This window comes from Macaca mulatta, chromosome 5 (genome assembly GCF_049350105.2).
Source record: "Macaca mulatta isolate MMU2019108-1 chromosome 5, T2T-MMU8v2.0, whole genome shotgun sequence".
Taxonomy (NCBI): domain Eukaryota; kingdom Metazoa; phylum Chordata; class Mammalia; order Primates; family Cercopithecidae; genus Macaca; species Macaca mulatta.
Window position 1 is genome coordinate 71708828 of NC_133410.1, and position 24655 is coordinate 71733482.

General features: G+C 36.7%; 1 protein-coding gene across 8 annotated transcripts in view; it reads right to left on the bottom strand.

Moving 5' to 3' along the window:
• The window catches only part of ADGRL3 (adhesion G protein-coupled receptor L3), an 854829-nt gene that overhangs the window by 244463 nt on the left and 585711 nt on the right, over positions 1–24655 (bottom strand). For all 8 annotated transcript variants that reach the window (XM_078001870.1, XM_078001869.1, XM_078001868.1 and 5 more), the window contains 1 exon segment: positions 13779–13859. In XM_078001870.1, the coding sequence (XP_077857996.1) occupies positions 13779–13859 (81 nt within the window).

The following is a 24655-nucleotide window of genomic DNA, read 5'->3' on the forward strand; positions in this document are numbered from 1 at the left end:
GAGACTCAGAATTTAGTCTTGCAATTTGAATTTGCCTGTTCCCAAACTATTCTGCTACATCTGATCAGAAAAGGCAACCCACTTTGCCCACGGAACAATAACTAGTGTGGGAAATGGAGGGGAAAGAAGGGAATGGAATCTTCGGAGAACAGAAGGGACAGGAGGGAATTCTGTAATAAAATTTTAAGGAAAGGTCACACCAGTCTGATTGGATGTACCTCTCTGTAAGTCATTCTCCATTTCGTAGCTAGAGTCATCTTTTAAAAATTGAAACCACAGTATGTAGTACTCTATGTTATAAACCCTTCAGAGTTATTCACAGCTTTTAAAACAAGACCATAACGTTCTTCATGTCTTACAAGACTCCACATGACTGTGGTATGATTTAGGTCCCACCTAAATCCTCTGCCTATATCCCTACTCTCTCCTCTTATTATATTCCAGAAATTAGCTTATCCATTTATTTGCCTACTTTTTTGTTTATTTATACTTTCCTTTGTCTAGAATGTGTACTCCATGAGAATAGAAATCTTGACAGACTTGTAAACTGCTCAGTGCCACAAATGCCTGGCAAATATGAGGCCTTAATTAGTCTTTGCTTAGTGAGTAAATTAGTTAACATACTATAAATTTCCTACTTCAGGGCCTTTGAACACACTATTCAACTGTAATCATGGACAACTCACTTTCATTCTTCATGCTTAGGCTCAGTGGTCACCTCCCTAGAGTGGCTTCCTTTGACTAACCATCTTATATGTCTTTTATGGCTATAATAATGATCTCTTTATAATCTTGACTGTTTAATCAATAATTTTTCTATTGTTTAAATCTCCCACTACAAGATAAAGTCCATGAGGGCAAAAATCTTTTCTCTCCTAGACATTCACTATTGTACAGTCACATCAAAAATTAATTTGATTTAAATTCAACTGTATGCATTTAAAAAAAGTTTGAGAAAAGATTCTATTTGCCATTTTACTCAGTAAGCACACAGCCCAGAGCGAGTGAGGAGCAGTGATCAGGTGCCCTCAATGCTGTCTGTGTCTCTCTACACCCCCATCACATAGGTATCTAGACACCCCGGAGCAATTTTATGACATTTTAAAATTCACATTTTCTAGTATTAAGGAATAACTCATTATTAGAACACATATCATGGGTAATTTAACAAATTTTTCAAGATCTATTTTTTTTTTAGCTTCACTCTACAATTTCAGAATTTAACCCATGCATAAGACGCAACTGCATAAAAAATATTTGTTGAACAGTGAAGGACAGTTGGAGTCCTTAGGAAGAACACAGAGAAAAAGTCATGTGTAGTTTTACATAGACTATAATAAATTATTTGACATATATTTGAGATTTTTAATGTATAGCCACTCACAACTAAAATATGTTTTCATATAAAATTAAAATTGTATCATAATTAAACCAATAGGATTTAAGGAGGATAAAAACATTGAAAACTCAATTGAAAACTGCTTTATTTGATCTTACCATATGTGAGATATACTAAGCTTTTGAATAGAGCAATAGAGTATTGCTGCTCAATTAAATTAACCAATATTTGTATAGCATTCTTTAGGTTATAAAGCATTTTCACATATAATATCATACTCAATATTTGATACTTAACCTTGGGAAGGAGATTTGCTGGAAAATCTGAGGCACTGTGGCAAAGGTTTTGTCCATGGCCATATACTTACCAAAGTGGGATATCAGGATTAAATGCAGGCATTGGTATTCATGCTGTGTACTTAACATTTGACTCCACCTAGGATATTCTAATGCCACACTTAACAGCAAGGGATATTGTTTTTTGCTGCACTCTTAAAAAATGGAAATAATTGCTGGACCCAGGGCTATCACTAGCAAAGAGAAACGTGCTTCTTGGCATTGAGAGAGCCAAGTGCTTCTTAGTGTCAAGGTAACACCGGTTAATGTGCAATGGGACAAATAATAGCTAAAGTCAATGCTTCCCAAACAGAAGCATATGCCTTTCAGCAGCAAAGAAGAAAAGATTCTCATTCTCGAAATGGCATTATATAGGCTGATGTTGTATGTATAACAGTTCCTACCCCTACTGTTAGGGTATAAAAGATCTCAAGAAAGATCTTTAACTTCAGGCAATTGACTCTAAGATTAAAATTTAAAATGTAAGGATTACCAAATATAATTTTTGTCATACATATCTTCTACATCTACTGTCAAGTAGAAATTGTTATATTCAAGAAGATTCCCCTGAGTGGCATCCGTGTGTGTGCATGTATGCATGTGTTATGTTGAGTATGCCAAATAATTTGGAACCTTGCAGCTGTGGATATGCAGCAGGTGGGGCTGAGGAGACTGTTACATTTGGAGGTCAAGGCAGACCTCCTACTTCACCCCCTCAGGCTTTGGTGGTAACAGCCAACACAACTACCAGCCAGCTGTCTGCTCCAGGCAGTAAGCTAATTAATTTTTACTATATGGGTATAAAACTATTTTCTGGTGATAACATAAACATTAACCATTTGGGGGAAGAGAACATTGAAAAAAATTTAAAAAAGGATATTTTATCAAATAAAATATTACGTTTTAGTATTTTACAAGATTTAGTACATTAACTTATATACAATTTGTAATACATCATTAGAACGTCTGACCGCTTTTTGCAGTATGATTTTAAATACTTTTTCTGAGAGAAGCAGTATATGTTTATGAAAACAGTAAAAGGTAAAGGGTGATACTAGAACAAAGACGTTTTATGGAAAACAACAAGCACACAAAAAATTATTTTTCACTTGTTGAGTAAATAGTAGATATGTCTTCAAAATACTTGTGTCATATTGTATTCTTAACATGAATAAATAAGATGATGAAAGATTTTCTTAAAAAATACTACACTATGGATAGTCAGATCCTCCCTGCCTTGCTGGTACTGTTTCATTAAGGATGACCTTTTTTTTTTTTGAGACGGAGTCTCACTCTGTCGCCCAGACTGGAGTGCAGTGATACGATCTTGGCTCACTGCAACCTCTGCCTCCTGGGTTCCAGAGATTCTCCTGCCTCAGCCTCCCCAAGTAGCTTGGACGACAGGTGTGTGCCACCATGCCTAGCTAATTTTTTTGTATTTTTAGTAGAGACAGGGTTTCACCATGTTAGCCAGGATGGTCTTGATCTCCTGACCTCGTGATCTGCCCACCTCATCCTCCCAAAGTGCTGGAATTACAGACGTGAGCCACCGGGCCCAGCCTAAGGATTACTTATTACAGTGTATAGGACTGAGCACTAAGTCGTAGATCCTTTCCTATACATGAAAAACTGCCATAGCAGATTTTTTTTTTTTTTTTTTAATACTTAGGTTTGAATCCTGGCTCCAAGGCTTAGTATTATCTGTCTTACCTTTATAAGGTTAAAGAACTTCTCTATGTCTCAGTTTTCTCATTCACAAAAAGACAACAATAATTGTCTACCTATTTCATGGGATTTGGGAGATTTTTCTGTTGTTGTTGAGACGGAGTCTCGCTCTGTCACCCAGGCTGGAGTGCAGTGGCGCGTCTCAGCTCATTGCAAGCTCCGCCTCCCGGGTTTACGCCATTCTCCTGCCTCAGCCTCCGGAGTAGCTGGGACTACAGGCGCCCGCCACCTCGCCCGGCTAGATTTTTGTATTTTTTTAGTAGAGACGGGGTTTCACTGTGTTAGCCAGGATGGTCTCCATCTCCTGACCTCGTGATCCACCCGTCTCGGCCTCCCAAAGTGCTGGGATTACAGGCTTGAGCCACCGCGCCCGGCCACGGGATTTGGGAGATTAATTAAATAATAATCCATGTCAAGTGCTTAGAATAGAGATGGGAACAAATAAATGTTCATACCACTCAAAAGGTGACATCTATGGAAAAACCTGAAGAATAGTATGATTTGTTCTCTTTGCGAAGGAATAATGAGAGAGGGAGTCATATGAATTATATTAGATTGAACACATGATTTCACAGTTAATTTGCAAAGTAAATGTTAGCTATTATTATTGTCATTATTGACTAGCAATGCCTCAGTCAAAACCTGTGATACTTAGACATTAACCATATTTTTTCAGAACAAGATAACACAGTTCTATCAGCACTTTTCTGAAAGAGACCAAAAACAAAGTAAGACAATGAAAAATAAGCCTTGGAACCTATAGTAGCAATCTTAGGGAAGCTAGGCCAGTGCATAACCTTAGGAGAGAGAACACAGGAAGCTCCGTGTGGTAGTTTGGGAGGGGTGAAGTTGAGAGAACTGAGCCTGATCATAGCTACTTAGAGACATACTAATCCCAGTGACTTTCTCTTTTCTGGAGCAGTGCTCAAGGGCAGAATCACCATCGGGGAACCACGGTATTCAATGTGAGCATCATTATCACAGGATCTGCAACCAGTCACATCAAACCTGAAGAAGAATGTTCAGAGCATGACAGTACCAAGCCTTTATTTAACGCCCTTTGAATACTAAGAATACCATTCCATCAGCCAGCATGGAAAGAGAATTTGAACAAATTCTTTTTCCCTTCTCAGTCTCTTTAGAGATCACCAGGACAAATTGATGCACAACCAAATATGAAAAACTGTCAAATCATTCTACTTTCTGGGATAATTATTCTCAGTATGTGAATTACAGACCACAAGGGGCCAGAAAGAGTATGCTAAATTATTTCAAATTATAAAAGTTAGCTTTAAACAAAAACCTATAATTGGAAAGTATGTTACAGGTTTACAAAATCCTCATACTTATTCCTGACAATACTGAATAACAAATACATTTTAGCATTAAGTTTAGAATATAATTTTAATTAAAGTCAACACATTCCATTAGTATTATAGGGTATCACGGTATCATGCAAGAACCTAGAGATATGACAATCATGATCATTAAGTCTGAATAAAAAAGTAATAGGATCTTTGTGAGACTAATTGAGACAATGTGTATGAAATATTTTTTTCTGTGTTTGATACAAGGTACATACTTAATAAATGGGAATTGTCTTTATCGTTAATAATAACAAGCTATACTCTCTGCCTATATCTTCTAGGTGTTGACAGTGTACTTTAAATAATAAAAAAAATCTTTGGCTTTACAAGTGTAGGAACATAGGAAAAGGGATTTAATTTAATGCAATCAAAGAACTCTGTGATATGCAAGTTTCATTTTTATTCTATTGAGATAAGAGTAGGTAAAACTAGGGAATTTATGTTCCCTCCCCCTGTAATGTCTGCTAATCAGATAAGTTAGAAAAGCATCATCATGGAATATTAGAGAACAGGCCTGCAAACTCTTCTAAGAGAATGCCAGATGTGACATTCCTATTTTAGTCAATTTCAACTGTTTTTATACTTCACTAGATAATAGCATGTGTTAATGTCTCTAATTTGTGATAGTAAATCTTTGGCTACAGCCTATTTCTAATATAGATGCACTAGGCAGGACCATCTGCTTATTTTGAACTTTAAAAAATATTTTCAGTGAGTGGATTTGCTGAATATAATTTAATTTGCACATGAAACTTAATGCTTGGCATTACTCTAGTTCATTGATTATGTGTCAGTTGAACCCTGTTTATATTACTTGGTTTATTTGAGGAAAAAAAGCTAAAAATAATTGTAATTTTTCAAATGTGAAAAATTAACTTTGTCTCAGAGTATACATTGTAACTGTCAATAGTTAGCAAATGTATAAATTAATATCCAACATTAGACTCCTTATTAAGACCCTACCTATAGAAAAACTCTACAAAATTCACTAGATTTATAAAAAGTAGTAATTAGTCAGGCATGGTGGCGCATGCCTGTAATCCCAGCTACTCAGGAGGCTGAGGCAGGAGAATCTCTTGAACCAGGGAGGCGGAGGTTGTGGTGAGCCGAGATCAAGCCACTGCACTCCAGCCTGGGCAACAAGAGCAAAACTCTGTCTCAAAAATAAATGAGTAAATAAATAAATAAAAAGTAGTTCACTATATTGGAAGGTGGAATATATTCAATAATTGTCAATTTTTTTATGTAGCAAAATATTCAAAATATCATCACTAGCATGACATTAGGAGGGCATTTTTTAGAAGTTAATGTCTTTTATTTTGTTTTTGTAATTGACAGTAATTTGTCTAACTTCAATTGTTAGTGATACTGTAACGAATTTCTGTAATGGATTTTATAATGCACTGCTAAGGCTGTCACCAAACTGTACAGGAAAACAACGAAACAGACAAACCCAACATAAAAACAACAAAATCTCAACTGAACGGTGTGTCCCAACTGGTATATGGAAACCTCAAATAATATATGCCTCTCCTTAGGATTCTGATTTACCTTTAACACAAATTCCCACCCAATCACCTTCATTGAGTGACTCTGTCTGTAATATATTAAGACATGATTCTGGTGTAGGGCGTTTTACACATGAGTCGTTAGGAGGCAAAATAACGTTTGGGAGAAAGGAGAGTTGGTGGAGACATATGACCTTCAGAACTCTAACTTTCAATGAGTCCTGCTAAGAACTCTCATGTACTTATTTACAAATCTGCCATAAAATCACCAAAGTAGTATTTGTTTCATTTCCACTTTAGTAAAACTGGGAAATATGCATTAAAAGCATGCACAGCTTACTTGCATACAGAATTATATAATCAATCTCATTAGATGAACTACAAAATTATAACAAACTTGTTCTAATAATGAAAGTTTTAAAAATAACAGTGCTTTGAGATGAAGCTTCTTTAAAAAGTCCTGATTAATGAGACGTATGGCAAGAAAAATTACTATAATGGTGAATGCTGATTCAGAACCTTATTTTTATTAAGTAGTTTATAGTGAAGGCTGTGACTATTTTTTCTATTTATAGTGGCAGCTCTGGTTAATTACCTTGTAATGTATTGTGACTTTAATGTACTAGTAAACTATTGGAATTTACACCCCTATTCCGTAATAAAATCTGTAAATTGAAGAATGCACATAAAGCCATCACAGCCATAAATTATGGGACCAAATGCCATGTACTATCACATTAGATTTAAAGAACAGAATCTCTCAAATTTGCTCATTAGTATATAAATTCAGTGGCTACTTTGCAACTGCAGAGAGTACATTTTATTCAAAGGTATTTTGTTACTTGTTACTGTATTTTCCTTTTGATCACTAAGAGCAGATTAAACATAATTCAAATGAACACTATCAGAAAAGAAACACACTGTGACTATGGTAAACAAATGTAACAATAACACAAAATACTTTTTCCCTAAAAAATGTGAGAGTGAAAGTGGAATAAATCAAGGGAATTGAAAGGAGGCAGAATAGTGACCCATGGATTAAAACTAAAATGATCCACAGGTGAGGGGGCAGAAGGGGGTTAGAATGTCTCTCTCTCTCTCTCTCCCCCTCCCCCCCCATATATATATATTTTTTTTTTCAAAATAGAGTTTTAAAACACAATTTCAAAGTTACCAATAATTACTTTATTGTCTCAAACTCTCAAAGCACAATCACTATTTTAAAAAGTAAGTATCAAGTAATCCAAGATATTTCATATGACAGAAGAATAAAATGTCATAGTATCTGAAGCATTCTGTGTTATTTTTAGATTGAGTTCATATTGTTAGGTTGAGTTTCCTCTGCTAATATTTATAACTATGTTAATATATTTTAAATGTTTTTGTTTCATATTGCTAGATTGATGAACAACATAAAATTAAGTATGATTTTCCTATAGGAATATAGTCAAGTCCATAAACTATAAAAGGAATTAATATATGAAGCAATAATTCCTGAAACATTAACATATATGTAGACTGGTGAAATTGCTTCAGGAAGAGAAAGAAAAAGATATAGAGAGTCACGGGTGAATGGAGTAAGGGGAACACCTAGAAATGCTGCTCATATTTTCAATACGTATGAAATTACAGTAGAAAAACAGAAGAAGAAAAGGTAAGATGGTTAACTGGTGTTAGTTTATAGGTAATTCAAAGGATATTGCTATATATTCTCACAGAAAATTACTGGAGATAGAATTTCAATTATTTAAAGAACCTAATTTGTCATATTATATACATTCAAATAAAAATCCGTAACATTCAAGAGAAACTCGCTCTCCTCCTCCTCTCTCTCCCATGTCCCTTGTCAACAGATGAGCAGATAGATATAGAGATGTATGTACATTTTGCATGTATAATTTGACTGCATATAAGTGTCAACAATAATGTACAATATACTTTTAAATTATAAATAGAGATGAGGGGTTATAGTTGAAAAGAAATATTTTATAGTTCCAAGCTAATGATATTATTATACCAACTCTATCCCATTTCCAATATTTGTCTTTAAATATAAGACAGTCTTAAGATAAATGAATAAGAGTTTTTGCATTGTTACTTTGGTAATTTGTACAAATCTTTATTTGTCTAATCAATCTTATTTTTATTTTGAAAATTGCAGGTCAGGGTCACATGAGCTAGTGATTATAACTGCAATTGGATTGAACAATTAATCACAGAACCCTTTAGGAGAGTCTCTAATCTGTGCAAGCAGAGAAATGTGTATCATTTCTCTGGTATAGCATATACCTCCTAAATCGAATAAGTAGAATCTATCAGGACAATCATTTTAAAGTAGAGAGCACAATTTGAGGTAGATATCAAGCAGAAATGACTGTTGGATTATGGTTGATATGGTTGGGATCTGTGTCCTTGCCAAAATCTCCTGTCAAATTGTAACCCCTAATGCTGGAGGTGGGCCTAGTGGGAGGTGACTGAATCATGGGGCCAGATTTCTTATGAATATTTTAGCACCATCCCCCTTCAGCCCTGTTTGTGTTACAGCTCCACAGAGCTGTCCTCCAGTCCACAGAATGGTAGGTCCACTGATGGCTTGCACCATGCACCTGGAAAAGCTGCAGACGGTCAATACCAGCTCATGAAGGGCTGTGCCCTGCAAAGTCATAGGGTGGAGCTGCCTAAGACCATGGGAACTCGTATCTTGCATCAGTGTGACCCGGACGTGAGACATGGAGGCAAAGGAGATCATTTTGGAACTTTAAGGTGTAATGACTACCCAATTGAATTTTGGACCTGCATGGGGATTGTAGCCCCTTCATTTTGGCCAATTTCTTCCATTTGGAATGGCTGTACTTATCTAGTGCCTCTATCCCCATTATATCTAGTAAGTAACTAACTTGCTTTTGAGTTTACAGCCTCATAGGCAGAAGGGACTTGCCTTGTCTCAGATGACAGTTTGGACTGTGGACTTTTGAGTTAATGCTTGCTACAATGAATTAAGACTTTGGGGAACTGTTGGAAAGGCGTGATTGGTTGGCTGTGTCTCTACCCAAATCTCATCTTGTAGCTGTCATAATTCTCATGTGTTGTGGGAGGGACCTGGTGGGAGATAACTGAATCATGCGGGCAGTTTCCCCTATATTGTTCTCATGGTAGTGACTAAGTCGCATGAGATCTGATGATTTTATAAGGAGTTTTCCTTTTTGCTTGGCTTTTTCTTTTTTCTTTCTTTCTTTCTTTCTTTCTTTCTTTCTTTCTTTCTTTCTTTCTTTCTTTCTTTCTTTCTTTTTTTTTTTTTTTTTTTTTTGAGATGGAGTCTCGCTCTGTTGCCCAGGCTGGAGTACAGTGGCACAATCTTGGCTCACTGCAAGCCCCACCTCCTGGGTTCATGCCATTCTTCTGCCTCAGCCTCCCAAGAAGCTGGGACTACAGGTGCCTGCCACCACACCTGGCTAATTTTTCTGTATTTTTATTAGAGATGGGGTTTCACCACATTAGCCAGGATGGCCTTGATCTCCTGACCTCGTGATCCACCCACCTCGGCCTCCCAAAGTGCTGGGATTATAGGCGTGAGCCTCTGCGCAAGGTCTTGGCTCTTTCATTGTCTCTTGTCTGCCAGCACATACGATATGCCTTTCACCTTCTGCCATGATTGTGAGCCCTCCCCAGCCATGTGGAACTGTGAGTCCATTAAACCTCCTTTCCTTTATAAATCACTCAGTCTCAGGTTTGTCTTTATTAGCAGAGTGAGAATAAACTAATACAGTGAGCCAGGTGGACAGGAGCTTCACTGAGGGACAGAATGGCTCTCAGGAGACCCAAAGTGGGTAGCTTCTCTCCACAGGCAGGTCATCCTGATGAGTGTTCAGCTCTCAGTAGAGAGGAGACTGTTAGTGGGTAACTCCCTTCTGCAGGCAGGTCATCCCAACATCTGTTCAAGTATGGCTGAGTCTGGGGTTTTTATGGGCTCAGAAGGGTGGAAGTGCATGCCAACTGGTCCATGGGCAGCCATGGGAGGGCTTGAGAAAAAGGACCATAAGTTCTCACTCCAGGTCACAGATTCTACCCAGAACTGGCAGTCCAGCCCCCTGGCTTCAGGCCATCCCTTCCTTGAAAGTGGGGTTTAAGCTGGGGACCCAGTCCTTTCAGCCCAAGAACCTGTCTGCCTCCTGCCTTCAACATGCCATCCATGGTGCCCAGGCTTTTCATGCCTAGGGAGGTCTGCAGGCCTGTGTCAAGCTACCCTCAGCCCCTTGAACCTGGGCTTCCATTGCTGAGCTTGTCAGTGTTCAAAGTTTCAGAGAGGGTTGAGGTGGTGGAGCGGGGCTGGGATGTAAGCACCACCCAAAGCACATGCACACCCAGTCGGGATGCAACAGTGACCATGCTCGGCTTCAACTTTGCTCTGAAATTGCAGCAGGCACCAGGAGCAGGGAGAGGACAGGGAGTAGGATCAGTCACTTCTGAGCCTGCAGTGGCAGTGGGGGCTTCCTGGGTCCCTGAGAACTCAGGGATGGCTGGGTCCAGAGCTGCCCGCTAGGAAGCCGCGGCTGCACCTAGGAGTACAGGGTTCCTGTCCCTTTAACTCAGTAGGGGGCACCTGTTCCTGGCCCCTGAGTGCTCAGCAGAGCATGCCGCCCTAGTCGTGCCTCCCCTGCTGCAGCTGGCATCCCCTCAGCAGCTGCTCCAGACAGGTCATCGCCACCATCACTTGTAACTACAAATGGGAGCCACTGCACCTGGCCATTTATTAGCTTCCAAATCCCTTTATCAGTCAGTTTTTTGTCTTGTTTGATTTTACATTGATTTTACTTTTTATATGACTACCTATGGTACTTTATAAATTGTTCTAATTCCTCTTCTTCTTATATTCATGGTCCTTTGAAGTGTGGCTCCTCAGTCAAGGGACATAATCTATTTCTGCTCTCCTAAACTGAATTTGCTATGTGACTTGCTTTGGCTAATGGGACATCAGCAAACATGACAGTAACATGCTGAATGAAGAGAAAGACCTGTGACCATCACCCTAGAGACATCAGGGCAATTTTCAAAAACATGAGTGAGTCTCCTCCTCTACAAAACCAACCAGCCTGTTAACTATAAAACATTCAGCCTCAGCTAAGTCAGTGGACATCAACTAACTCTCAAAACTACAATGAATATTTCTTGTTTTAAGTCACTAAGTTTTGGAGTAGATCATTATACTGTTTTATCCATGACCCTAAAGTAGTACTCGTTCTCAAATCATATTGGGATCATGCATGAGGAACTGAATTGTACTGAAGTCACCAACTTCTATTAGTAGGACTCTATCTTCCAAGTTTAGTAGGAATATTCTACTATGGATTAATGTGTCTAAAGCAATGCATTGATTTATAATTCATATCTATTTCTCATGATGAGCAATGATGTCATAAGCATCCAGCTCAGTCCGTTTGTGATGCTATAACAAAATACCTGAGATGGGATAATTTATAAAGAATGGAAATTTATTTTCTCACAGTTCTGGAGGTTGAGAAGCCCATGATCAGGGGCTGGCAGATTTAGTGTCTGGTGAGGGCTGCTCTCTGTTTCCTGCTGTGTCCTCACATGGCAAAACGCATAAAAGCAAAAAGGACCTAGCTAGTTTCTTCCAGCCCTCTTATAAGGTCATTAATCCATTCATTAGGGCAGTACCCTCATGGCACAATCATCTCGTAAAGGTCTACCTCTTAATACTAATACAGTTGTACTGAGGATTAAATTTCCATATGAATTTTGGCAGGGATACAAACATTCAAACCATAGTAGCATCCAAGCAGTTAATCAATATAGAAACCTCAGAGGCATTTCTGCCCCTTTCCCTGTATCTATTCATTGAAATGTCATGTCTCTTCAAAATACTTATCAGATCCTCACATTGCCAGGACACACTCCTGATTTCCCCATCATCTTTTATCTGAACTGCTGAAAAGTCTCCTTCTGCCAATCTCTTCTCCAATCAGTTCATCACCTACACTAACACCAGAAATATGTTTCTCATATCTAGAACTGATAATGTTATGATGTAACACCCAACTGACCTGGGGAAAAATAATTTAAAATACTTCATGTTTTTATCCAGGATAAAACACAAACTCCTTGGTATGGGATACAGAATCCATCACAATCTGCCTCATTACATCTCTCTAGTCTTTTCCTCCAGAACCGCTCGCCTTTTACTGTGCATCCAGCACATTTCCTTAAAAATACCTTCACATATTTATGTTTTGTCTTATTTTTCTTCCTTTTCATGGGATTTGCTTATCATTTCTCCTCTCTTTTTCTCTAATAAAGCACAGATGCATCCTTCAGGATCTATGCTGTCACCTTCACTGTCAGTACCTTAGAAATCATTGAATGAGTTTCCATTATGTGTCAAGCACAGACCCGATGGCTCAGGGAAAAATAATAAATAAGACACTCTGTGCCCTCACAGAGCATACAGATAAGGGAAAGGAACATGTATGCCACAAAATAAAATCCAGTGTCTTAGGTGTGTAATAACTGAGGCAAGCACAGGGGGCATTTGGAAAACTGACACATGCACATATGTCCACCCTATCACACAGTCAGGGAAAACTTAATAGAGAAACTAATACAGAGGAGGGCCTTGAAATGTTGGTGGAAACCTATCAATTAGACAAGAAGGGATAAGAGATTCTCAGGAGAGGAAATAGCCTATACAGAAAACATGTTCAGAAATGTCAGACCTAATGAGTTTTAATTTATTAAGTAATTAATACTGTTGAAAACATGAGAAAATATACTGCATTAGTTAAAACCAAAAAGTTGACCTTGGAATATTTGGTATTTATAAAATTAAAAGGCATGTCCACATATCAGCTTTGAGAACAAGAAACATTTTGAAAATCATTGATAAATATTTATTTAAAAGCTGGAGGATTAAATTTGTATTTAGATTATGATGCAGTAAATGTTACCTTTAATTTTTATTTTGTATGACTATTTACAAAAATCTTTAACTGAAACAGGTAGCATCAATTTAAAAATACATAATTTTAACACATATTTAAAAAACTAAACGAGGTTAATATAAAATGACTTAAGAATAATAAAATATTACTTTTCAGGGGAAAAAAATCTGTCAATATGATTTAGGTTAAGACATGTTAATGTAAAAAAAAAATAGAATAGTACAAAAAGAAGGTCCCAGTAGAAAAGTTAGGGTTATCTGGTAATTTCTAAATCTAAATTGGTATTCAACTAGTCCTCCACTAGTTGAATCACTATAAATACTCATTTATTGAAGCCATTGTATTTTGGTTTACAAACATTTCTCAGAGAAATATTTCACATTTTGGTTTATAAATGAGACTTGCTTTATCTCCAGATTACTCGCATACTTAATTTTACCCCTGCTTTTTGAACAGGCACTGCATTACAAAATACATAGGTACAACCATCATTGCTTTCATCAAAGAATGAGCAGAGTTACTTTTTCTTTAAATAAAGAAAAACTCACCTTTAACAGAGGGTCTTTCTAGCTCAGAGTCAAGATGAATTGGTGGAGAAATGTATGAAACTTGTCCATGATGTGCCTGCCCTGTGGACCCAAAAAAGAATTGTTAAGAAGACATCATTCTTATGTCTTTTCCCTTTATAAATTGTTTTTATATTACATTATCTTACTCTAAACTCAATTAATAGCCTACATTAAAAAGTGTAGATATATCTGCCCAAACATAAAAACAATGTGTCATCCAAACATCACCCAATTAAAGTAGTGCTTCTCCAACAATCTGAGTTATGTTTCTTCTTTTTTTGTTGTCGTGAAATTACAAATGTGTTATGGAGTGGTAACTTTAAAAACACAATAAAAATGAGTTATAAGAAAAAAAAAACTCAAAGCGAAGACATATAAAACAAAAGTCCTTTTTTTGTTGTTAGATTAAATAAATATTAAGTGGTATATTTATTTGCTGTAAATATTTCTTTCTTATTTATTTATTTATTTATTTATTTAGAGACGGAATCTAGCTCTGTCGCCCAGGCTGGAGTGCAGTGGCGTGATCTCAGCTCACTGCAACCTCCGCCTCCCGGGTTCAAGCAATTCTCCTGCCTCAGCTTCTTGAGTAGCTGGGATTACAGACGCATGCCACCACACCCAGATAATTTTTTTTTTATATTTGTAGTAGAGACAGGATTTCACCATGTTGGCTAGGCTGGTCTTGAACTCCTGACTTCGTGATCCACCTGCCTTTGCCTCCCAAAGTGCTGGGATTACAGGCTTCAGCCACTGCGCCCAGCCTGCTGTAAATATTTCTAAACTCTCTCAATTTCTGCACCTACCTCAATAAAGATCAGTAATAAACAGTCTGGAGACTGGCACCCAATGTACAAATAACACTTTGAGAAACATTTATTTAGATCACTTTACAATTATGATTAATTTATATTTTACCTTTAAGATTCATCTCCACTACTTGAATACAAAAGTGTTCCTATCTGTATTTAATAATAAAAAAAAAAAAACACCCACAATTTAAAAGGGAAGTAGATGGATTAATTCTGTGTTCTTTGCAAAACATTTTATTAACTAACACACAAATTTGTAATACACTTTCTATTTCATGAGATGAAAGCATTAAAGTGAATTTTAAGGTTAAGATGCTGATTTGAAAAATTGTTAGCTTAAATATGAAAGAATTCTCTAATTCTCAAAGTAGCCATAGTTTGTATACTGATAATAAGAAGCAACTAGGATTTTGAGGCAAGAAAGCATAATTACAGAGTCAGTTCAATTTCTAAAGCTACTTTATATACAGAAGGTGTGACTGGGAGTGGAGGACCCACTACTTTCTTTCTACAATGGGAATATGCAGTTATATATTTCATACATCTACTATAGCAATTTACAGGGTTGTTAATCTCTTTTCCTAAACAAGTAAAGTTAATGATACATAGATTATGATAACAGTCGGAGTAACCTTCCCATTTCAAGTAATATTCGACTTGTAATAAACTCTGCTGATTCCTCTTATGAGGCACATTTCAAATAATTAATATGGCTCCCTGTTGATAGTAGCTGCCGTTGCTCCCAGCATTTTTCCGGCTAACAGCAGAGACGGTGGAGAGACTGTAATATACAGAGTCCCGCATAATGGTAACTAAGAATATTGCACATTCACTGGCCATGTTTCAGTGGAATACTAAAAACATTATTATAAAAGAATAAGACACCAATTGTGTACTGTTAGCAGTCCATGTTCAATACTGTTTATTAAGAACTTAGGATAATCTTAATTATAAAACCACCTCTTGACCTATGTAACATATTGGTTGCAAAGACATTTCTATTCTTCAGGCCCTGTGTCATTACATATAGATTGGTTTGAAACTTTGTAGGTCTTGTAAATACAAATAATACGTTGCTTTCTTTATATTGGCTCAAAATAACCTTAGCATATAGAATAATATTGATTTTCTGTTTAATACTGGAACATAGCTTTCGTCACCTAAGACAGTAACCACAAAACACTCACACATACCTAATCTCCTTTCATCCAACCCCCATCACTATGTACTTTGTTAAAATACGAGCATTTTTAAACCAAAGAATAGTGGCAATAGAGAAAAGGGAGGCTGGCTTGCAAATTAGTTTGATTATATTTACTCTAGGTAAAATGATACATTTGTATGGAGATTTATATATAGAGAGAGAGACACACATACATTCATATATGTATCTTAATTAAGCATAATTCACACACTACAAGCACCCATTTAAGGTATACAATTCAACATTTTTTTTTTTTTTGAGACGGAGTCTCGCTCTGTGGCCGAGGCTGGAGTGCAGTGAGTGGCATGATCTCAGCTCACTTCAAGCTCCGCCTCCCGGGTTCCCGCCGTTCTCCTGCCTCAGCCTCCCGAGTAGCTGGGACTACAAGCGCCCGCTACCTCGCCGGGCTAGTTTTTTGTATTTTTTGTAGAGACGGGGTTTTCCCGTGTTAGCCAGGATGGTCTCTATCGCCTGACCTTGTGATCTGCCCATCTCGGCCTCCCAAAGTGCTGGGATTACAGGCTTGAGCCACCGCGCCCGGCCAACAGTTTTTAATATATTCACAGTTATGCAAACACCACGACCAATTTTAGAACATTTTCATCAAAACCAAAAGAAATCTGAAGTTCATTAGCACTCACTCCTCATTTCCTCCCAAGCCATCTCAGCTCTAGGCAGCCACTCATCTACCTTCTGTCTCTGTAGATTTGCCTATTCTGGACTTTTCATATAAATGAAATTATAAAATATATATTTGTATATTTTGTGATCAGCTTCTTTTACTCAACATAATTCAAAGAAGCTCATCCATTATTGTAGCACAAAGCAGTACTTTACTTCTTTTTCCTAAATAATAGTCTATTGCATAGACATACTACATTTAATTTATCCATACATCAATTGATGAACATTTAGAATCATTTCCACTTCTTGACTATTGTAAACAATGCTGCTTTGAGCCTTCATGTGCAAATTTTTATGTGCATTTTTCTTGGATATATTCCCATGAGTGGATTACTGTGTCATATGGTAATGTTATATGTAAACTTTTGAGAAACTGTCAGACTGATATCCAAAGAGGCTGTACTATCTTACTTTTCGATAACAGGATATAAAGGTCCCAATGACATGGAGACATTTTGAGGTTTTTTTTTTGTTGTTGTTGTTGTTGCTGTTTGTTTGTTTGTTTTTAAGGTGATAGTATAGTTAAGTCAGCTTTGACCAGATTTTGAAATGATTAATATTATGATGACTGTAAAATCTGGGAAAGGACCAATCTCCCTGAGTATAGAAAGATAAATCAGAGAATTTGAGCCAGAAATTATGTCCCCATTGAGAGGGTAGAAGGAGAAAAATGATCTAATGAACAGAGAAACACACACAAAAAAACTTTTGTTCTGAAATGAAAACGCGGACTCTCCACTGTCAGGTATGCCAGATAAGTAAAAATTTCAAGGGCCTGCTCAATAAAGCCCAGTGCTGTAGCAAAAATCAAAAGGCCATTATGGATTCTGGAAAAGCCTTTATTTTTCTATCTTCAATCTCTTTTTCAACTTTCATTTAATTTCTATTTTATTGAGAAACCCTGTGCAATTTCTACTAAAGTTCAAATAGAAAAAGGACTTGACCAGCATTTGGTACAGGAAAATGCTCTTCTCTCTTTCTACTGTCAATACTTTCCCTGTACATCTGAGCATAGAAATACTTTATAGAACTATGGAACTAGGACGGAAAAAGACATTTGATAGCTTATATTCCAGAATCCACATTTTAGAATGAGAAAACTGACATCTTGAGAAGTTGGAGACTTTTCAAAAGTGAAGTCAAGATGGTGGTTGTCAAGAGTGATGTCAGAGGCCGGTTAGAAAGCGGATGCTTTACAGCTAGCCTGCAGAAAACTGCCAATAATCCTCATCCTCTTACCTCTCAAGCCTCACTTAGAATGACATTATTTTCAAGGTGTGTGGGGCATAATGCTTCATGTGTGTTGAGACATTAAAAATATTGAGAGCTATTTATTTATGAAAATATGTACATTTTTCCCCATAAGGCTAGGTTTACAAACTAGAGGCAGTTTAATTTAATGGGTAAGATCACGGCTTCAGAAGCAGGAAGTCTGTGTTGTTACCCAGATTTTGCCACTTATTAGTCATATAACCCAACTAGTTAAGTAACTATCAAGTTGCTTCACTTCTATGAGTCTTAGTTTCCTCATTTGTTTATTGAGGATTATAACAGCACTGACCTCATAGGGGCATTCTGAAGATTAGAAGAATTTATACATAGGTAGTAATTAAAACAGTGCTTAGTACACTGAAAAGTACTTATTAATTTTTAGCTATTATTATTACTAGAAGTTCGTTCTTTTGTTCATTAATTCTTGAGGCACAGGTGCCTTTCTAGGTGTTTGGCATACATACAACACCATAATAAATGAGAGTCCATATTCTTATGTAGAGTGAAAAGAAAGCAAGCAGTAAACATAATAAATATATGAATTATATCATATGTGCAAGATGCTAAGGACAATGGGAGCAACCTAGGTTAAAGGGTATCTGGAGTGGGACGAGCAGTTAGCAATTTTCAATAGGGTGCTCAAGGAAGGCCTAATTTAATTTCCATGAACAGCACTTACAGAGTTTAAGAGATGACAAGAGGTAATATCTGACTTTTATGAGAAACTCTAAAAGGATAAATGCACAGAAAAAGGCTCAAACCTAATTTTAATAAGTAAGACTTAAAGAACTACATATGCTGCTATCAGATGCTTTTCCTCTAACCCATTTATTTCAAATTCTTTGCATATTTATAGAAATATTAATACTGTCACCACTGACCAATGGATAAAAGAAGATATCAATAAACCATGAAGATATGCAATTGGGAAAATAACCACAACTTTCTTCTAAAAGGAAAACCACATTTTACTACCATAAAATCCTCATTGATTTCTACAGTTATACCATTTTTTCAACTCAACTTTTTGCCATTTACTATACAGTACTGTAAACAAGTTGAATAGCTGATGGTCTTCCAGGCAGATTTTATGCCTTTTTTGTTGTTGTTGTTTGCTTTACATTTTTCAACTGTTGATCATGATTATTTTACTCTAGAGATATGACATTCCTGCCCTTTAAAGACAATAAAATGGATGCCACATTTTTACTCCTGAGATTTTTAATATTATCATTTTGCTTTTATAACGTTTTGGATGTTAGTAAGTTATATCTTTCTGCTCTACTACAATAATAACTCCACGTGAGGAAGAGGGAACCCACACCATACTACATTTAAAAATGGCATGTGGGATTTTTCTAAGTTTTTAAAACACTCTGAAAGTAGCTCTGATCCTCCAAAAGAAAAAAAAAAAAAAAAAAAAAAACAGAAAGCAAGCCTGATTTCTTGTTGGAAATAATCTCTACTGCTGAAACAAAACAAAACAAAACATAGGTCAATGTGTTGTTTGTGTTGATGGAAAACTGGACATGCCTAGCATTATAACAGCTTGAAATTTTTTTTTTTTTCTTCAAGTCCCACTCTGATTATACCCATCTGCATTTATAAAGTTGGCTCTCAGGAGATGATGTAAACACCAGTCAAAAGTCATCATCAACCAAAAACTGTGTAAAGTCAATTTGATACCTATCCTTTTATTCTGGTTTCTTTTTTTCCCCCTTCATCTTAATAATCCTACAGATTTGCAGTGAATTTAGTAAAGTATGAGGTAGCAGAGAAACAACTACATGCTTGATTTATCCTGGACATAAAGTCATTGATGGAGGTGCAAAGGTTACTGATGGGCCTCTCCCTAGTGGATATTACTTGTTGCACAGAAAACACGGAGTACTTTGAAGCCAGGTAACTTTGTGTTTGTCTGTGTATTTCATTTGGCACCTGCTCCCACTCTGTGGTCGGTATTAAGGATACCATATGAACACTATTCCTCTACTGACAGATTTCAGTCTAGGTGCAGGACTAAGCAATTACAGGAAAGTCTGATACGTACCTTGATAAGAGGAGAGAGAGAAGAGCATAGCAGTGGCACCTAACTGAGGTAAGTAATGGACAATCAGTACCTGGAGAAAGCTGAGATCTGAGGGAAGAGCATGTCGTAGTCCAGTGAAAGACTGGGGCAGTGTATGCGAGGCAGGAGCAACATTTTGAGTGGATGTCTACAGATCACAGAAGTGAGAGATAAGGGACAAGAACCCACATGCCAAAAAGATGACCAAGAAATAATTAAAACTTCAGATATGTACTCATAAAATAAGAAAAAAAGAAGTACACGCTTATCATCCGGCTTTAATAATCAATTCTGGGCTATATTGTTTCATCTTCTTCCTATGCTGCTTTCCCCATCCCAGAATATTCTGAAGCAAATCCAGGACATACAATTTCATCTATAAATTATTTGAAAATGCATCTGCAAAACACAGGAGGTTCTTTTTTTTTTTTGAGACTGAGTCTCGCTCTGTTGCCCAGGCTGGAGTGCAGTGGCACGACTTGGCTCACTGCAACCTTCGCCTCCCAGGTTCATGTCATTCTCCTGCCTCAGCCTCCCGAGTAGCTGGGACTATAGATGCACACCACCACGCCCAGTTAATTTTTGTATTTTTAGTAGAGATAGGGTTTCACTATGTTGGTCAGGCTGGTCTCGAACTCCTGACCTCTTGATCTGCCCGCCTTGGCCTCCCAAAGTGCTGGGATTAAAGACATGAGCCACCACGCCCAGCCTAGGGGCTTCTTTACACCATTATGACACCCCCAAATTAAGAAAATACATTTTGAAAATGAATTTAGTGTGAAATTTAATATAGCAATTGTTAGCAAGAAATCAACTAATCCGAAAGGGATGAAAATCTTTTAGCCTGCAGAACATCACTTGGTCCTAATGTTGAAACTACATTGTAGCAGGATGAACTGCAGACAAAACTCCCCAGACACTGAGTTAAAGAAGGAAGGGGTTTATTTGGCCGGGAGCATTGGCAAGTCTCCTGTCTCAAGAGCCGAGCTGCTGGAGTGAGCAATTCCTGTCCCTTTTAAGGGCTCACAACTCTAAGGGGGTGTGTGTGAGAGGGTAGTGATTGACAGAGCAAGCAGGGGGTACGTGACTGGGGGCTGCATGCACCGGTAATCAGAACAAAACAGAACAGGACAGGGATCTTTACCATGACTTTCCATATAATGTCTAGAATCTACAGATAACATAAAGCATTAGGTCAGGGGTCAATCTTTAACTACCAGGCTTAGGTCAGGCAGGCCCAGGCCTGGTTTCAGGTCTGGTTCCTTGGTTTCGGGTCTGGTTCTTAGGTGCCGGGCTACCTGCCTTTAGTTTAACTTCTCTTTCTCTTTCTGATTATAAAACAATATAAAACAATCTGAGAGGATCTGTCTCACTTCTCTCACATTGGCGTGAGAAATGCTTTAAATTTATGATAAATTTCAACTACTCACAGATACACAGGGAAATCTATTTTATAAAACCATACAGATGCCTTTCTTTCATAAACATGAAAAATAGACTTGGTGGTTAAATGACAAATGTTAATTTTGAAAGCACCATTAAAAAATATATTCCATGAAGTCTCAAAGATCTACTGTAGCAAGCATTACTACAAAAAACTTAAAAAAAAAAAAAAAGAAAAGAAAAAAAAAATTAGAGCAATTAATTTTTGCAAAGATTGAGCAAAATAACACCTCAACACAAATAACAGCAAAAGAGAAAAAAATGTGAATGAGCTTTCACTAATTCCCTCATTACTAAATTATTCATTTGGACAATATGTAATGTGTGCCTACTATGTGATTGATACTAAGTACTGAAAATAAACTGGTGAACCCGTAACTCTTGAAACTTATAATCAAAAATATAAAATGATTGATTTCAATTGAGAAATCCATTTCCTAAAGGAAAGGAAACCCAATCAATATGGGTGTGACTCACAGTAGGTATTTAAAAATGCTTATTTTTATTACTTCTTGTTTATAAGAAAGACAAAAATAATCTTGATAACTGAGAAGTAAAATCTCTTTGGGGTGACTCAGGAAAGACTGGTAGAGGAACAAATACAAAGCAGACACTGTGACTATGAAAGACAAAATTATCTGTCACATTTAAACTCGCAATTCTCGTGTGATATTTGAAAATATGATTCATCATATTATATAGTGCTTTTGAAAAAACAGAAAAAGATGAGGCATTTCCTGTGACATTTTATTTATGCCAAAATTTAGATAAAGGGCATAATTTATGAATTTCTTGAATCTGTATTTTTACTTATAAATCAATTCACCTATCAAAACTTTACATTAAAAGAAAGTACCAATTATTTAACCCTTTTCAACATGTAGCCTAATTAACAAATTCCAAGAAAACAAAAATGATGACATTGGCTCTATACTCAAATTCTGTTAGGAAAATTTATTTAATACTTATAATTTTGTATGCTCCAGGTAGTGTATATTAAATAAAACAATACTAATAGCAAATATGCATTTATAATAGATGTATTACATACAAATACTTGCTATTTATATTAGCAGGTGTGTGTAATATAACTTACATATTTTATTTATATACACACTATATATCTTTTGTTTATATATAAATATAAATACACACACACAAACATACACACACACACAACTTGGTTATCCACAAATTCTTCTAGAATTTCTAAAATATTTTAACATTCGCTATATTTTTAAAGACAATGAAACCAAAACATCCTTTCCCTTTTCTAACCTCCCTTTATTGGAAGAGTAACCTAAATGAAAACATTCAGTGATGACTAAATAGGATGAATCAGATATAAAACTCCACGAGGGTTGGAAGTATCAACTGCAGCTCCTATGTGTTCTCTGTCATCCTAGGACCTACTAGAATGTCTTAGACATTGTAAGAGCTCAGTGTATTTCTGGTGAAAGCACATATGAATGACATAAAAAAAAGTAAGGCAAATGTTAAAATTGCTATATTTCAAATCATAAACAAGAGAAACACTGAAATTCTGGGGAAATTTCAAAAGTTAAAACAAATTCACACTGCAACTAATTCTGTTTAATTGAGAAGTGTTGCAAATTTGATAACGATGTTAACTCTCAGTCTACCTATTTTCTAGCAGAAAACATTCATGGAGTTCTTAAAAAGGCCTCCACCAAATGAAGGGTATAACAATTCACCAAACAGTGATTTTAACCCAGTGCCCTTATATAAAGTAGCTATTTAAACATACTCCCCTAACGTACTTTTCTCAGTTTTATTTTTCCAAAATAACATAATTACTAGGTAGGGGGCAATTGTATCATTATAGTAAACTATAATATGAAAAACTTGGATTAATTGGCACCATATTTCTATTATTCATCTATTTAATAGAACTGAAAATAGTTGCTGGTATAAAGAAAATATTGAAATTATGTGTTTAGGATAAAGGGTTATGGTGCTAGAAAAATAATATTAGAATTATTTCAAAGGAGAATTAGCAGGAGAAAATTTGCCTCTAGAACCACAGAAGCGAACAGCAAAACCATAAACCAGGGAAGTCACAACAAAGAGGTTTGTTCCCTAGAGGACAGATCCAGGAAGTTGGCCTGCTGTGCTTATGTTTTTAAAGTTCTGCTTTAAATCCTATCTTGGCATGCTAAGAAAAACATAATGTGGTAAATTTTCTTTTCCTCCCTGCTGATAGATCAGAAAACATTCAGTAGCACTAACTCAAAAAGCAGAATAAGAAAGCATGTTAAAGGCACAGGTGACAGACCCGGCACGGTGGCTCACGCCTGTAATCCCAGCACGTTGGGAGGCTAAGGAGGGCGGATCATGAGGTCAGGAGATCAAAACACAGTGAAACCTCGTCTCTACTAAAAATACAAAAACTTAGCCGGGCATGGTGGCACGCGCCTATAGCCCCAGCTACTGGGGAGGCTGAGGCAGGAGAATTGCTTGATTCTGGGAGGTGGAGGTTGCAGCGAGCCGAGATTGTGCCACTGCACTCCAGCCTGGGTGACAGAATGAGACTCCGTCTCGAAAAACTAAACTAAACTAAACTAAAATAATGAAAAAATAAAAGGCACAGGAAACAAAGTTAATAGGTGGATTGCAACAAAATGCTAACACCTCTCCCCAACCCCTCCCCCCAAGGAAGGCTCTACGATACAAAATGTAGTAGCTGGAATTTGACTGAAAAAAATGTTATCAATGATGAAGTGTGACAATATAGATCTCAAAGTAAAAGCTATTTATCATGTATTACTCTCAAATAATGGCCAATAGGCATTCTCCGTATCAGCTCTTGAGTCAGTAGACGTTAAAGAAGGCATATCTATAAGGGAATTAGAATGAGGTCTTTCAATACCAGAGTCATAATAAACTAAGTGTAGCTCAACTTAGTTGAGAGAAGACTGAAAAATTTTAAATATGTCCATTACGGCTCCAGTGTTCAAAGAGTTCTTTACACCTATAATGATATGGTTAAGCAAACTGATGAAGAATCAGAGGAGGAGGTTTTTAGCAGAATATCTATAAACATTGTGTGTCCAATTAACTGTTCTTATAAAGAAAAGAGACAAGGAGACTCTTATTTTCCTTATAATTAGTTCAGAATCTCCTCTTCCTTTTCATTAATCCAAGTGATCTATGAGAGGATCTGCCAGGAAGATGGCCCAGCAGGACTTGACAACATGTCAGTTAGCTGATTGAGATCAATATATGCCCCCAAAGACCCGAATGCAGGAAGTTCCCTGCAAATGTATTGCAAGGCTTATAAAAATGGGATCAGAATGACCTAAGTATAAAGAGACCAGATTGGCACATAAAGAAATTTAAAAATATGGATATT